The sequence below is a fragment of the Rhipicephalus sanguineus genome, chromosome 1 (genome assembly GCF_013339695.2).
Source record: "Rhipicephalus sanguineus isolate Rsan-2018 chromosome 1, BIME_Rsan_1.4, whole genome shotgun sequence".
NCBI lineage: Eukaryota > Metazoa > Arthropoda > Arachnida > Ixodida > Ixodidae > Rhipicephalus > Rhipicephalus sanguineus.
In genome coordinates this window covers 300,647,180-300,664,616 of record NC_051176.1, presented here as the reverse complement: position 1 = coordinate 300,664,616, position 17,437 = coordinate 300,647,180, and the positions used below count along the sequence as shown (strand labels likewise).

General features: G+C 47.0%; 1 protein-coding gene across 1 annotated transcript in view; it reads left to right on the top strand.

Moving 5' to 3' along the window:
• LOC119379367 (rho-related BTB domain-containing protein 1) overlaps positions 1-17,437 on the top strand; it is a 169,994-nt gene that overhangs the window by 76,714 nt on the left and 75,843 nt on the right. The window contains exon 2 of the mRNA XM_037648676.2: positions 16,917-17,121. Within this exon, the coding sequence (XP_037504604.2) occupies positions 16,917-17,121 (205 nt within the window). The remainder of the gene's footprint in view (positions 1-16,916; positions 17,122-17,437) is intronic.

The following is a 17,437-nucleotide window of genomic DNA, read 5'->3' as shown; positions in this document are numbered from 1 at the left end:
AGCGGGCAATGGAAAGGAAAATGATTGGTGTAACCTTAAGGGACAAGAAGAGAGCAGAATGGGTCAGAGAACAAACGGGTGTTGAGGACATCTTAGTCGAAATCAAGAAGAAATGTACATGGGCAGGACATTTAGCGCGTAGGCATGATAACCGCTGGTCATTATGAGCAACTGACTGGATTCCAAGAGAAGGCAAACACACGAGGGGGAGACAGAAAGTTAGGTGGGCAGATGAGATTAAGAAGTTTGCAGGTATAACGTGGCAGCAGCAAGCACAGGACCGGTTGCATGGCGGAACATGGGAGAGGCAGTTGCTCTGCAGTGGACGTAGTCAGGCTGATGATTATGATTATGACGATGATGATGGTATCCGACAGCCGAACCTGTTTTCTCGTCAGCACTTCATTGGTAGTGTTGAAGAGCCGCTCCATCAAGCGCTTGAGGGTACTGCCGTGTTGTGTACAAGTAGGAACAAAGTCAACCGAAGTAGGGGCAAGGGCAAGCTCAGGAGGTTCAACAAGAATGTAGCGCTGGATGTACGCGTATCATTTATTGCATGACAGACGTCATCGGTGCGGCGGCTGTCGAAATGAACTATAATAAAAATTATAGACCGATAGCCACGGGGCTAACTCGCATGTTGAATGAATGCCTGCCCAAACGAAAACGTCGAAGGCACCGGACAGGCGCCACTGCGGCACCCACGTCCACTGCGTTTCGGTCCTCTTCACCGCTATCCACACAACCGGGTGACTAGAAGACATGTTTCACGCGCTTCCGGCGGACGCCTTATTAAAGTGAAAGACGAGCTGTAGATTCTTGCGCCTCACACGGTCACCCATCCGACCTGTTCTGCATGATGTGCTGCGTGCGTGCGCCTGTTCAATGCCGAGGAACGTAACGCCGTTCCCTCTGCCGTTCCTACGTAAACGTAACGAGTTACCGTTACAGTTCCACCGATCCTCAATGGAACGGTGGCGTCCTCCGTTCCTCCAAAAAGGAACTAGTTCCTGGAACGTCGTTCCTTGGAATGCCGTTCCGTACAACACTGGATGGCGATCACTGCAAGTTCAGCTACGGTCTCCTTGTTTTACCTCAACCTCATTTAAATCTGAATGGACGTTGGGGTGAGATCGAGAGTTATGAGCAGTGATTCCACTCCTGCGCCAACTGCGCCAAAGTGCGCCAAATTGTATTTACTGCGCCATCCTGATAATATCGACGAAATTTGCGCCAAACTGCGCCAATGTCTCGGGTTTGGGGGCGTCTATCACCGGCAATCGCACCGCCGGCGCGTCAGAACATGTGCAGCTCGATCTTGGGGCTGCCAATAAAGTCGCAATCATGGACCAAGAATTATTCCGTTGAATAAATAGCGCTCGCGCGTGCGTTCCGAGTAAGCCACGATGCCATGCACGGTGCCGACGCAGCTTCTGTTCTGCAAGTCGGCTCGACAGCAAAACGCGCTCTCCGCAGAGGCTCGTGACGTCTAGGCCTATCGGTAGCGAGAAAGTGCGACGGCGATTCATCGGCGGACGTCGTCTGTTCCAGAAACGCTGCTGATAGCTCGCTTCAAGCGTCGCACGGCACGCAAGGAAAGCAATGTTCAGTAATAACTACATGAGTGCCGCTAAAATGTCTGTCACTTCTGTTTCCGGACATCGCGGAATGAAATCTGGGATCGCTCGCAGTAGATATATGGGACAATATCGAATTTTCCTTGTTTCGCGTTTATGGAAAGAGCACGCGAACGGTGGAAACGCGTTGACACTTTTCCTCAGATATACTTTATCCATGGATCTTCATCCAGAACCGCTTTTTCGTAATGCCTTCCGCCAGCACGTCCGAGTTTGTAATCACTCTGCGGTAAATACCCCCTAAAAGGCCCTGCCCTTTCGAGCTTACGTGCTAGGGTTCCAATTCGAATTTTTTGCTTGCTTTTTTAAAAATGTCATCTCATTAGTAAAATCATATCCCCTGGTCGGAGCAGCCGCAAATGCGCAGCTGTCAGTAGCGGGCCCGTCGCTGACGGCCCATAGTGAAGCGGCTACGCCATGTTACACGTCCGCCCCTCGCTTTCGGGGGTCAATAGCTAACGGTTAAAAAAATGCCCCCACCTCCCCGAAGGGAATCGTGAGGAAATGCGAATGCATTTCTTGCGCCAGAGTACATGGCGTAGTAATTTTAATGGCGTAAAGCTGGACACATCGACGCGCTCAAGTGTCTCCCTTTAGGGCGCCTCTTTCAACGAACGCTTCCTACGTGCGTTCGTAATCACCTCAGGGATGTTGCCACCGCCTTCAATGCAGCAAAAACGCGTTTAGAACGCGCTGTTTTCAGGCTGTGCCAATGCAGCACAAACGCGTTTCAAACGCACTGCATTGAGGCGGTGGCACAGGGAGGAGAGAGAGCGAACGGCGAGAGAAGGAGCGGCGAAGCACTGCACCTACCCTCTCCTACACTCTCTCGCACCACATGCTCCGGTTGCTAGGGGCGAGGATAAGCGCGCGCGCCCGCAGCTGTTGCTATGGGAGAGGGAGTGAGAGCGGAGAGATAACACCTGCCGGCGCGCGGACAACGCGGGATGCCTCACATAGCCCGACTAAGAAATGCATTCGCATTTAAAAAACTAAGTTTCGCTTAAGAGCGAAGCAATGAATGCGATACCAAAAAAATGTATTGTGAAAGGAAGTAAGACTAGCAGCTAACTCTTTTGGATCCGATCTCGCGTAACTCAACAAAACGCTGGTTTAGGGAATATGGCCCCTCCAGGAACCGAAGCGTTTTCTTGCTCTGAGTTCTCTAAACGCGAAGTAAGCGTTGAGAGCACAGCAAGTTTACGAGCCGTCTCCTGATGCCTCGAGATAGCGCGCGCGCAAGCGACTGCGCCCTTCGAACGATGCGGTCCCCCCCCCCCCCTTCCGCTCCCCTGGCGTCCCTTCATGCTCCTTACGAAAGACGGGCGGGGCGTTTCCTCCCCCCTCCCCCCTGTGCGCACGCCTATGCTCCTGAGATGATTTTTTCCATGAGATTTGCAATGAATCGAAATATTTGTAGCCTTCATAAGAGCCCCATAATAATACTCAGGTGCTTGAATGTCAATGCAATATGCTTCTGTATTGCACTCCAGGATATAAAATTCGCTGCTCCAAAGTGCTCCCAGATGCAAAATTATCTGCTCCAAAGTGCTCCAAGATGAAAATTTTGCTGCTCCAAAGTGCGCCAAAATGGAAATTTTGCTGCTCCAAAAAATTGCTCCAAATCAGAAATCCTCGGTAGCATCACTGTATGAGGTATTTTGCCCACCGCGTGGTGCAACCCATCTGCAGTGCACCACTGCTAGTGTCCGTATCGCATAAGATATATAAGGGAGAACGATCGATATTGAAAGCCTACACCGACACACACCCATGCGCTTCTCGTAACATGTAACAGTCGCCGATTCCTTTAGCGCAGTGCAGAAATGGAAGCAAAGTCATGTTTTGTTTTGTATTGACGCTTGATTGAGCAATGCGGTTGTTTTGGGACTTTCGCAGCGCGAAGTATGGGAAGGATCAACTGCCGCTTTCACGTCGTGCCTCCTTATTCTCGAAAATGTCTCAATATACCTCGTGGCGTTATTTTTGAAGGCACTTCAAGGCTTGGTCGCTCATTGTGCTTGCACTGGCTTTAGAGGGCAGTTCCGTTCAATGTGCAGCACACTCGTCAGCAGCGCTGCCTCTGAGTATAAGGCCACCGCCAGATGCTTCGTCCAGCCCTTCCGGCCCGGACGTCCCGCACAGAATGGCGCCTGCGCGGACGTCCGGTGGCGTCGGCGCGCGATACGTGGGCGTTCACGCGACCACTTTGTGGAAGCCCTGCTGACGACCTCTAGCTGTAGCCGCCCACATTTCCGCGCCGCTTGATCACTCTCGTCCAAGGTATGCGTCGAATGGGTGAGAAGGAATGCGCCGTTCGCAGTACACAACTTCTTGAGCGGTGCACAGTGTCCGGTCAGCGTCGTTTCTTTCACAAGTGTTTCACAAGCACGCAGGACATTCTGTGCGCGATTTTTGTCGCTGCCGCATGCGTACTGATTCGGACCGAGTCGTTGGTATCATTGCTACGACTGTGCGTGTGTGCGTTTTTTTTTTATGCGTGTGACACGAGCTATAAATAAGCCTCGTCTCGACGAACACTGCTTTTGGCTCTGTGCCCGCAATGGCATGCAATCACGTTTCAGCGCGGCGTATAAACGGCCAAACAGAAGGTGCGGAATTCGGCTGCGCGCTTCCTGCTGTTTCTCGCTTGCCTTCGCTCGCTCTATAATATACTACGTTCAGATTATTATGGCGAAAGCTTTATACTAGTAAAACATTCCGGCGTCGGCGGCGAGAACACGAATCGTACCAAAAGTTAATAATTTAATGAATGTCTCGTGAGAGCATAGGCCTTATCGCTAGATAAAAGGACTGTCAATGTTCCGTCATTGCCTGTGCGCGCGCTTTCTCGATGAGGACGTTATACACTTAGCCATTCCTGTTGCCTCATCATACGGCAGGCTTTCTTCCGGGGCTGGGACTCCTGCATTTCGGGTTAATGTTGAAATTAGTAAAATCACCTGTCATTCACGTGGATTCCACACATCGTTGAAAAACAACACTGCAGGAATTACTGAACTGTGCAGCATTTTTGTAATTGCAACATTTTTATTGTCCAGGCTGAGGGTGCTTATAAATGCTAGTGAGAGCAACCACTTATCTATGTTGAATTAGAGTTGAAACTCGATTTAACCAAGTGGTGGGAACGCTCGAATTGTTTCGTTAAATCGAGAGATTTCTTGGTCCTTCGAAAATTGTCACGTAGCGGCACCTAAAAGCTACCACGGCACTGCTTCTGTCGGCACTGTTTCTGTCGTCTGAAAAGTCCGCGAGGGCGGCTCAGACATGGACACCACGTCCGGGTGGTGCAGGCCGGCACGCGGAGCTCTGACCGACATGCGATGGCGCGGATAACGAAAGCAGTGACTGTGTGAGCAGGCTATGATCAGTGCTATCCGTCACATAAACCATGAAATAACCAAAGCAACCATCTCTAGCAATATCCGGCATACGTAAAGTAAAGCTGAGGCCGTAACCATGGCACCGAGATGATTTAACGCGATAGTGTTAGAGCGCACGCTCGAAGAAAATCCCGTCTCTGTCAAATTTGGAAGGAGATAACCGCTTTTTCACTCGGTTATTTCGGGAAAAACTTGGTTAAATCGGGTTTGGGGGTCAAATTAGTTCGTTGATTCGGGTTGATGGCAACACTGATTCCTATGGGTATTTGCGGAAATTTCTTTGTTAGATCGAGACCTTAGTAAAATCGGGTTTCGTTAGATTGAGCTTTAAGTGTATATATACTCACGCCAATTTTGTCAGCAAAAGGGACCCTAGCGTTGTTAGCAATATGGCTGGGGTGTTTTCACTGCTTTACGATGCAACTGTTCATTTCGGTGATGGGGTGCTGTTTGGCGATTTACTTTTACCTAGCATGCAGAATACCAGGTAGGCGTCAACGTAACGACTGTAATGTGGGTACAATTTTATTTTGGTAAAAAAAAAGGAAAATGGCAGCAAGCAACCAGAGTACTTTCAGAAGTATCAGCTAATGCTAAAATAGAAACGTTAATTGAGTGTCTACATCTAACAATAAAGAAATTTTCTACCATTCTTAATTGATATGACTTGCGAATGCATCAGTGTAGAGATAGTGCGATTAATCATTCTTCGTTCATCGAAAGAGGAAGGGGTAGCGCCAGGGCGACAGTTGCACTCGAAACCGGCGAAACCGTTTCCTACACACTAATGATTGCCAATGGGGGGAGGCTTACGCCGCGGCCATTGAACATTCCAAGTCGAAGCTGTACGAAGGAAGCGAATGCACTCGCAGGAAAGTTCGCGGGAAAATTTTCCTGTCGACAACGGGAATGGTTGATCACGCAAATGTACGACGTACAGTGGCGTACCAACTTGATCGCAAGTGTGTGTGTGTGTGGGGGGGGGGGCTAGCATCTCGCACTGCATCGGCCGTGTGTGTGTGTGTGTGTGTGTATATTATTATTATTATTATTATTATTATTATTATTATTATTATTATTATTATTATTATTATTATTATTATTATTATTATTATTATTATATTAATATATCTGTAGCTCAACGGCCACAACGGCCAAAGGCCATTTTTGTTACGAAGCTGAGCCCAGACACCACTGTTGCTGACATAAAAAAACATATTGCTTCATTCGATCTGTCTCCCATCTCCTGCCGGCGACTTCAAACCAAATTTCAGTCCTATTCTTCGTTCTACATCGAAGTCGACAAGGAAACACTACAACGTCTGAATGACCCTTCGATGTGGCCCCTCGGATGCCTCTTCAAGCCATTTCGTGGGGAGCTGCGCGATGACATGCTTCATCCCTCTGAGCAAGTGACTGGAATCGAAAGTGCCGTGTAACGTAGACATATTCTACCAAAATGCTCGTGGTCTACGTACCAAGACACGAGAGTTTTTCTCTAATGCTCTTTCGTCTTCTTTTCCTATTATTGCTATTTCTGAAACCTGGCTAGGCGCTGAAATTCCCTCATCTGACTTTTTTCCCCCGACCTACACCACCTTCCGCAGTGACCGAGATTTCAGTGAAACCAAGCAGAAAGGCGGTGGCGTGCTGATTGCCATTGACAATTCACTGAAATCCGTTAGACGGAAAGACCTAGAAACTATCGAAGAATCCATTTGGCTAGAAACCAACCTTGAGCGCAGTGAAAAATTGTTGATTGGATGTTTCTATTTACCGCCCAGCATGTCCCCTGCCTCGTTTCATGATGTCATGTCTTCCATTGAACTTGTGGTATCTTCTCATAGTGGGCACAGAATTATTGTTCTTGGGGATTTCAATGCACCTGGAATTGACTGGAGCACGCTTACTTTTTCTCATTACAATCATTTCATAGAGAAAAAGTGCAGCCTGCTCTTGGACTTTCTGGCGTTTAATTCCCTACTGCAACATAACTCAGTCGTCAATTCCAGTGGCAACGTCTTAGACCTGTGTGTGTCAAACGATCAACCCCTTGAAGTTTCCCGCTCCGACATCTATCTTGTACGTCCGGACAAATTCCACCCACCACTTAACGTAAGATTATCCGCATCAGCCGAAACAACGAGCTTCAGCAGTTACGTAAACAAATCTCCGAGATTTGCCTTCAAGCGAGGTGATTACGCGGGCCTCTATCATCACTTGTCTACCGTTGAGTGGTCACAGGTTACTGACAAACCAAATGTTGATGAGCAGGTTGATCGGTTTACGGAGCTTGTACTGAGCAGCATGCGTAATTTTATTCTCCAATATACACCTATACAACGTAAATATCCCCACTGGTTCTCATCTGAACTTATCAGTGCACTGAAGCATAAAGATCACGCACACAGGAAATCTAAATGTTCTCCATCCAGCGAGTGGAAGGAAGAGTTCAGCTTCCTTCGAACTCTCTCTAAACGCCTATATAAACGGGATCATAGTTCGTATATTGAATTCTTAGAAAAAAGCGCCTCTGACAGGCCGGATGAGTTTTGGAAGTATGTACGTAAACGGTCCAGCAAAAGCGGAGAGTCCTTCAGACTACTGGACTCAAATGGGGTAGAAGTGCATGCCGTCGCTGACTGTTTTGCCACGCATTTCTCATCCGTTTATAAGGCCTCAGACTCTAGCACTGATATCAGACAACAGCCCAAGGCGGTTAGCTCATCCAATGCTTTGTCGCTGGATGAAAGTCTTATCTGCGAATGTATTAAGCGCTTAAAACCATCCTTATCATGTGGGCCAGATGGCATCCCCTCCGCCATACTAAAAGCTTATGGTAGTATATTTGTCCCAGTACTAACTACGATATTTAATAACTGCCTGGACACTTCCACATTTCCAAGCCTGTGGAAACTGCTCGTGTTTTTCCAGTATTTAAGTCGGGCTCTAAAACAGATGCTTCTAATTATCGCCCGATTTCTCTACTATGTGCCACATCAAAGATCTTCGAGCTGGCTCTTCACGACATATTGTCTTTTAGTGTGAAAAACTCATTGATTCCTAATCAACATGGTTTTCTCGCTGGCCGCTCAACTACCACAAATCTTGCTAGTTTCATGACGCAGATCTCCACACCTATTTCTCAGAGAGGACAGGTTGACGTAATTTACTGTGACCTAAGCAAGGCTTTTGACGTAGTCAGCCACACGCTGATTATGGTTAAACTTGCGCACTTTGATGTTGACTTGTCAGTTGTGAATCTCCTGCAGAGCTATCTGCTCAATAGATATTGTTATGTTGCCGTAAATGGCCAAACGTCTTCTTTGTATAAAGTGACTAGTGGGGTCCCTCAAGGGTCGGTATTAGGCCCACTCCTATTTTTAATTTACGTTAATGATGTTTCTTTTGCCATTCGTAATTCTTCTTTCCTCTTGTATGCCGATGACATCAAGATTTTTAAGGAAATTCATTCAGTTAACGACTGTCGCTTGCTGCAGTCAGACTTGCGCTCTTTTTCCGAATGGTGCGACGGTAATAACCTTTCTCTGAATACCTCGAAGACAAAATTCATGTCTATCACTCGCAAAACATCTAGCGTGTCATTTCAATACTCTGTCAATTCTGTGCCGTTATGCAAGGTTTATGAAATCAGTGATCTTGGTGTTGTTGTTGACAGCGCGTTAAACTTTTCTTCTCACGTTAAGCGTGCTGCTATGCGGGGCCTTCGTTCTCTCGGATGTGTTTGTAGAATATCTCGAGAATTCAGGTCTCCCATGGCCCTACACAAATTGTACACGGCAATATGTCTTCCGCAACTTGAGTATGCGTCCGTGATATGGAATGGCATTGCTCAATCCAGCGGTAACACCATTGAACGAGTCCAGAAAAAATTCCTCAGCATATATAACCATCGCTTTGCTAAAAATGACTCTGGATCTCGTTCAAGTACTGCTGAATTATTATCACTGCCATCACTTCACTGCCGACGAAATCGCTCTGATCTCTTATTTCTTTACAAGCTAGTCCACGGTATCATATCCTGCCCTGTACTTCTCAATAGTGTAAATTTTCGAATTCCGCGTAAGTTAACCAGAGAGAACAGACCGTTTCATGTACCCGCCTGCTTCTTCCAACACTCTACCGTTCACAGAATACAAAGTCTCTATAATGTTAATTTTCTTGATCTTGACGTTTTTCATAGCCCACAATCATTGTTTTTATCCGAGCTTTGCACTGTTTTGACATAGTGTGGCACAATGTACAAAGTCTTCCCTTCTCAGTCTTTCCACATAGTTGTATATATGCAATCTAATTTTTTATGCCCCGTCAATATTTCTCGTGTTGTCTTATTTTACTCCTCCCCTTTTGTGTTCATTTCTCTTTGTCTACGTGTTTTTGCTCTTTTTATTTCTGAAAACTGTCTGTATTGTATCGTTTATTTTTATTGTTTTTTTTTTGCGTGCGCCAGCACAAAGACCTTACGGTTGTTCCTGCTCACGTTAAATAAATAAATCATTGATTGATTATTATTATTATTATTATTATTATTATTATTATTATTATTATTATTATTATTATTATTATTATTACATTACCATTGTTGTTAACTTGTCAACCACAAGTTTCCCTTAAAATGTAAAAATTTGTGGTATTAGAGGCGTAGTACATTCTTTATACACAACGTATGTGCATTTGCGACGTTGCTTGGAGGGCCTTCCGGCCCCTCAAAGTAAATGCGCCTATGCTAAAAGCGTAAGCACAAATTTTCGTTGAAAAAGTGTGGGCGATCGTGTAACGTCTAACTACCCCGCATTATTTCCTTCTACATTGGTCGTCAACTGTTTATGACTGGTCGAAATTTTCTGGCTCATGCACGCAACACCTGCTCGTAACGCGATGCAACAAATGACGCGAAAATGATTGGTCGCGTAGCGACCACTTATGCCCGACTGCGTAAAAAATAAGAGAACACACTATTATTTAATGCAGCATATTTCTGACCATTGGTTTTTCGCCATTCGTGGAAAATTTTTCGGTGTGCCGTAAAATCACCTGCTTGTTACGGGACGTAACAAATCTGTGAAATCTCGCGGCGTTAAAATGACGTATGCACATTAAACATCGTGTTACTATGCCGAACTATCGCTAAACTTTTTCGGAATAGCCGGAACGTCTCTCATCCTGAACGCCATTCAGGAAGGCTTCCCGTCGCTCACACCGGCAGAGCGAGATGAATTCATAAGTGTATAATAAATATTTACCGTTGTAGTATAATGATGTTGAACTGTTTCTGCGCGTATACAATTCTGTGAATGCAGCTTTGCTGAGAGAGGGGGAGAGAGAGAGAAATAAACAGCGCTGGTCGTTTGGGCTTCTTTGCCATCCGAGTTGTATTTTGCGCTGTACAAGTCAATTCAAGACGAATCAAGGCCAACTAGCGCGGTAGTAAATTCAGTCTCCTTAGTCCGGAAAACCGTGGACCTTGACGATCATCCTGGTCCGGTAGAACAAGTTGCGGAGCAAGCTTGAAAGCTGGGCTTCCCAATGTTCTCGAGTCCACGGCCTTATTTGTCGCATTTTTGCAAGCCGCCGCGATCTCTGAAAGCTACCATGTGATAAGGCGAAGCAGGTTGATTGGAGACTAAAGAGGAAACCTTTTTTAGCTCTCCCAGTTCGGCCCAACTTAATCAACACTTAACAGTTCTGCACTCTCATCGACCCACAGCAGCTTGCATATAGCGGCGGCATGGCGTAAATCCAGAAAAATGACAAGGGGGGACACACATCAGACCATAGCGGCCATCTTGTTTTTATACCTGGGTTGCATTTTTTTACATAAGAATTAAACCATGCTTTGAAATAAAATTTTTAAAAAAAGAACGAGCATGGGGTCCCAGCTCGAGCAACTACATTGTTCTATTCAGTCTTCTTTGAACGGTCGAGGGGCTTTTGCAATCTTTATAGTATGACACAGCTCAGGGGTATTCAACAGAGGTACACACTAAAATATAATCAGCCTCTAAAAAAAACTTCAATGCGCTATACGTTTCAAATATGATGTCCAAATATATGATGTTCTAAAGCTAAATCTCAAGGGGGGACACTTGCAAGGGGTGTCCCCCCTCAGCCTGAACACAAGGGGGGTCAGACCCCCCTGACCCCCCCCATGATTTACGCCAATGAGCAGCGGTGATGCTATTCCTTTTCGATGAAGGAAAATTAATATCCTGAATCAGGAAGAGCGTTTCATGGGTCCATAAAGCGTTTACTGGTCCCCACCCGTATTTGCGTCGTCGATGATGTAAATTTCAGGCCAGGTAAAGCGGAATAAAACCATGACAGAGTACTCTAAGGTTATGGAGCCCCTGCTCAGGGTAGCCTCCTTTAGAATGCTGGAGTGCAAGGCGCGAAAGCGTCGCATAGGTGACCTGCACCGCAGAGAGCCTACAGTGCGTGGTCGTGAGAAGCGGAAGAGAATTTTCACAGCATAAGCGTAGGACAAATTTCGTTATATAATCACGTGATTGCTGTGTTGAAGCAAAACTTCGCCAAAGTGGTTCGTTTCCCACTGTGCAACCAACAATGACCACTGTCGAAATGCTAACTTTTCTCAGTGGTAGCCTCCTTTAGAATGCTGGAAAGCATTCTTTCTGCCCCCCCCCCCCCCCCTTGTAGATACGCCTATGACGACGAAGCTGTGGCACCGTCTGCCGACCGTTTATGAGCAGCCTTTTTTATTTCCCCCCTCCTTTGTTGCTATATGATCGACGAAGACCCGCCGAGCTTCTGTTCGTTAGTGTACGTATGTGTGGTTACGGGAACATGTGTTGTCGACTGTGCGCCTTCAGTGGGTTCCCTCTTTTAATGTTTTTTTTTTAATATGTTACATTTTCTCAACGGTGTGTAAGTCAGGCTCGACGTTTAGTGCACTGAATTTCCCTTGCTCGCTTTTCTCAAGATTTACCAACTGTTGTGTTTTGAGTAGCCTCTTCGTTTATTGCGTAACGTATACTTGTGTAATTTTCATCCTGCACTAAAATATGTCTGTGACGGCAAAGTACGAGCACTCGACTCCTGTTTTCCTTGTCATGATTGAGATTACATTGTTTCCTGAAGAAAGAACAAGGTTGAATAAATTTGGTTTCATGATGCATTGTACCACCCTCCGTCACATGGCACTTGTTATAGCTATCAAGGTGTTATGACGGACGCACTAAGCTTGCAGAATATCGTATCAGAAAATTGGCTGCGGCAGCTTTTTTATGCTTGGGAATACTGACTTGGAGCTTACATTGAGCACGAGGGGACATTGACCGGGCGGAACACCGTTTATCCTTTCCTTGCACTGTTACGAACGCAGTTGCGTAAAATTTCCAAGTGCGTCTTGTGGTCGAGGAGTGTCGTATCCGAATATATTGTCCTGATAATTGTAAGGCGTGTGCTAGAGCCGCCTTTTTCAATTATGAATCCCTTATACCAACGACTAGCTATCTGTCATTTTAAGCTTTCCTCTACATCCTCGCCAGACAGCATCCTTAAGCTAACGACAGGTTTTCATCAACGTCATGTGGCCCGTTTCAGCTGCCCACGTTTTCACTACCTGTTGCCACGTTAGTCAGTCAGCGAACTGAAGTAACGCGGTCCCAGATGCGCTTTCTTGCATTCTGCGGTGGCCGCAGAAGCCCCCCTTTGCGCCACTCATCAGCACCACCCGCTGTGCGAGCTGCCACATGCGCGCTCGTAGTATGCGCCGGGCCGCAGATGCAGCTTGCGCCGACGATGCTCGGGCAATATTCTTTTACCGCCACGGGGGGGAGGGGGGGGGGCGGCTTCGCGTGCGTGTATTTCACAGGGAAGAGTCGAAAGTAATGATCCAGATGGCTGCCAGTAGGGCAGCATACGTAGCTGCATGCGTCGATTGTTTTAAGGCCTTATATGATCATTGGTCGAAAAATCGGACCTCCGTCCGGCGACGTCGTGAGAACAAATGGTACCGAAATGCTCGCGACGTGAAATATATCTAAAGAAATTATTAGGAGTACAAATTAAATTTAACTCAAAGTGAATCAGCGTATACACCCAGCAGAAGAAGTTTACGCGACGTGGGCTCCACTGCAAGTGCGAATTTCTGCTTAGTCAGTGTATGACGCTTCTAACCTAGCGGCTAACTGTACAGGTCGCAAGAGGCTGGAACATTTAACTGGAGGCTGTAATGCAGATTCTTCGAAAGTTTCGCGTCCCGCCAACTTATGCTGGAGCGTGTAAGTGATTCGAGGGAGTGCCTCGCAGAACATAGTTTTTTGATCTCCTTGGCGTTAGCTAAAGGTACCAGATGAGTTCCTCGCGCTTGGTGAAGCTGGCTTCTAACGCTGTTTTTTTTTTTTTGCTAATCTATAGGCAAATGAAAAATGAAGGCAAAGCTGCGGGAGTATATATATATATATATATATATATATATATATATATATATATATATATATATATATATATATATATATCGCTATGTGTATCGGTATGTGTATGTGTGTCGCGCCGAAATATTTGAACTTGCGTTTCGCTCTGCCCCCCTCCTTTTATTATTATTCTTTTTGTTAGCCTGCTGCCGCGGCTTGTTTACCGCGCGTTTTCAGCAGCGGGTAGGAAGCGCGGAGGAAGGGTCGGTGACCGGAAGCGGGCGAAAACAAGCGCGCGCGCCGAGACTCGGGCCGCTCGGTCGGCTGTGGTCGTCGTCACTCCCGTTTGTTCGTCGCCACCCGTCTCGTTGCCACACCTGTACTCGGTGGTTGTTGGCGCAGCCAGTTTTTCTTTTAATGTACGAGCAAATGTTGTTCACAGCGCGTTTATGTCTGGTGGATGCATGCTAGCGTGACGGGCTCAGAAATAGTTCGATATTTGATACAGTCAAGTTCGGCTGTAACTAACCCTTTTTTATGCGTTCGTTATATACGAATTTCTCAGCTGCATTGTATAATAGGGTTTACCTTTTTCCAATCTTTCTTGTAATAAATTTCAGTTTCAAGTTAGCGCTCGTCGTGTTCACTCTTTTTCGTTTGTCCCTGTTTTTTAGCGCTTTGAAGCTGTGCCATGATGTCTTACAAACTCGCCCAAGCTTCCGTGCTTCTAAGGAAGAAAGAAGCCAGGAAGCAGTATATTAAACGAAAACGAAACTACGTGTAGTAGAAAGTGATTCTGGACACTGCCTTGAACTGCTTCACAGCACCACTAAAAATGGCCTTATGGGTGCAATAGATGGTGTGTGCCTTCTCTCCCTCAGTGTGGGCACAGTACCAGCTCAGCACATCATCGTAATAATCAAAAATGTGCAAACAACCAATAAAATTAGTGGCGGGTGCTGCCTAACACATATTCTGTATCAGGAGGCCCTACTTCTTTTACCTCTTTGTCCAACCCCAATAGGTGGAGTTTTACGGCAGATCTTTAATTTGACGAAATCCTGCACTTTGCTTATAATAACTACAAATATCTGCTATTTGAGAACTGTTAGTCTATTATATATCCTGTTAATATTAACTTTTTGTGTTATTTCACTGGAATTATTCAATCGGCAAATTGGCCTATTGAGCCCAATCATATCTGATCGACATTTCCAATTCCAATGTAACTTCCAAAATAAAGAGGCGCAACCTTATTGTCTGCTATACTGCAGCTTGCAAAGCCAGAAAGCTTTATCTGTTCCAATGTAACTTCCAAAATAAAGAGGCGCAACCTTATTATTGCGATAGCAATTATATGGACAGTCTCGGCTGGAAAATGTCCGTCCCCGTCATTCACCGTATATGTATAAGTATGTATATATATAGAAAGGCCACAAAGAAAAATAATTAAGAAATTCTTTCCGACGCGCGGAATCGAACGGGCGACCTCTTGCTTTGCAGCCCGCCGTGTTAGACGTTAGGCCACGACAGCACCGTCTCTCAACCTGCTAACGGCGAGCTTTTTATATACACCATGTAATTCAGCATGCTTTCTTAGTGTCCACATAGATGGCGCGACGTGCGCGCGTGTTGCGCGCTTTAAAGATCGTCGCCCCGCCCCTGCGAACGCCGTTGCTGTTCGCTCTACAGGGCATCGTCGCTTTCGTGCGCTTATCTCAAGGAAAGAAGGGGCGGCCGGTGGGGTGCTCCGCTTCGCTCGCTGCAGCGGCCGCGTTTGCGAAAGGAGCGCGCTGTTCAAACAGAAATAAGTAACAACTGTGACAATTAGTTCGCGCTCGTCTTGTGTGTACCTGTTCGTTTGTTTCGTGCGTCCTGCTTTATGTTTGAGCAGTGCGCTTCAAGTGTCGAGCTGTGACGCATTAGTTCGCGCTCGTCCTGTGTGCGTTCTTTTCGTGCGTCCTTTGGGCTCGAGCGATGCGCTGGCAATTTCGAGCTGCTTTCCGTTCTTCGCGTTACATTACAATTTATTGCTATCGCAATCATTGCTTCGCCGTTGCGGCGAAACTGTGACTATTTTGTCTGCTATACTGCAGCTTGCAAAGCCAGAAAGCTTTATCTGTCATGGTCCTAATTGACGGCCCACTCGTCACTCAAGCACAGTCTTCCTTCCGGCTTTTTATTTCTTTTTCTCCCCCCTTTTTCTAACTGTATCAGACCACTTCCTTTCTTCGTTCAAGCTTACGATGCATTTGTCACTACCTCTCCCCCCTGGCTACGCCAGTAAATGTCTGAGGCCCGTGTACTTAGATTTAGGTGCACGTTAAAGAACCCCAGGCCAGGTGGTCAAAATTTCCGGAGCCCTCCACTACGGCGTCTCTCATAATCATATCGTGGTTTTGGGACGTTAAACCCCAGATATTAATATTATTATATGGCTACGCCAGTAGCGAAGCCTCACGCTTTCCCGCAGTCATCTCCTGAGGCGGACTGCGTCCACTCTATGTCGGATGTAGAGGAGCAAGAGAGATCGGACACATGACACGTTGACTAAATTAAGCCCCAGTAGCTACTTCTGGTATTGATAACAGTGTATCAAACTCAAGCGCATGACCCCGCCACGGTGGTCTAGTGGTTATGGCGCTCGACTGCTGACCCGAAGGTCGCGGGATCAAATCCCGGCCGCGGCGGCTGCATTTTCGATGGAGGCGAAAATGGTTGAGGCCCGTGTGCTTAGCTTTAGGTGCACGTTAAAGAACCCCAGGTGGTCGAAATTTCCGGAGCCCTCCACTACGGCGTCTCTCATAATCATATCGTGGTTTTGGGACGTTAAACCCCAGATATTAATATTATTATATGGCTACGCCAGTAGCGAAGCCTCACGCTTTCCCGCAGTCATCTCCTGAGGCGGACTGCGTCCACTCTATGTCGGATGTAGAGGAGCAAGAGAGATCGGACACATGACACGTTGACTAAATTAAGCCCCAGTAGCTACTTCTGGTATTGATAACAGTGTATCAAACTCAAGCGCATGACCCCGCCACGGTGGTCTAGTGGTTATGGCGCTCGACTGCTGACCCGAAGGTCGCGGGATCAAATCCCGGCCGCGGCGGCTGCATTTTCGATGGAGGCGAAAATGGTTGAGGCCCGTGTGCTTAGCTTTAGGTGCACGTTAAAGAACCCCAGGTGGTCGAAATTTCCGGAGCCCTCCACTACGGCGTCTCTCATAATCAAATCGTGGTTTTGGGACGTTAAACCCCAGATATTATTATTATTTATTAACTCAAGCGCATGCATAATTAGTATAGATACCACGTTCAGTGGCTGGGCTGTGTTTATTGTCTGCTTGATGTATAGTTGTGGTCTTCGGGACATATGAAATGTGGGGATCCTCTATAGTCCGATTTTCGTCTCGACAAAGCTAGAGCATAATTCCCCAGAAAGCTCAGCCTGGAAGTGTTTGGGCTTTGTGCGTGCAGGCGGGAGGATTCATGGCCGTCCATGATGAACAATGAGCAGCCGAACCAGGAGCTCGTCAAGTGTGTCGTCGTGGGCGACACGGCGGTGGGCAAGACGCGGCTCATCTGCGCCCGTGCCTGCGACACACGTGTCACGCTGTCCCAGCTACTCACCACCCACATACCAACTGTCTGGGCCATCGACCAGTACCGTATCTACAAGGAGGTAAGAGCGTGCACCTACCCTTCCAACTTCCGCTGAATTGAGGGAGACGCGACAGGGCTCCGCGGGCCATGTCACATGCTTTACGTGGTTCTCAGCCGATAAACGTTGCTCAAATGACTCATAGTGCAGAACGAGAAGCACGGAATCTTGATGGCAAAGAGCATGCCAGAACGGGACACCAAAGCGTACCGTCGTGAACACACTTGGGTGAACACGGGAACGTGTACCCCACTGTAAGCTCGACACGTGCGCAGTGCGCTTCCGGCGAGGCGTTTTTGACATCGCGCGCACCGCATCACCTGAGCGCACCTCTGTC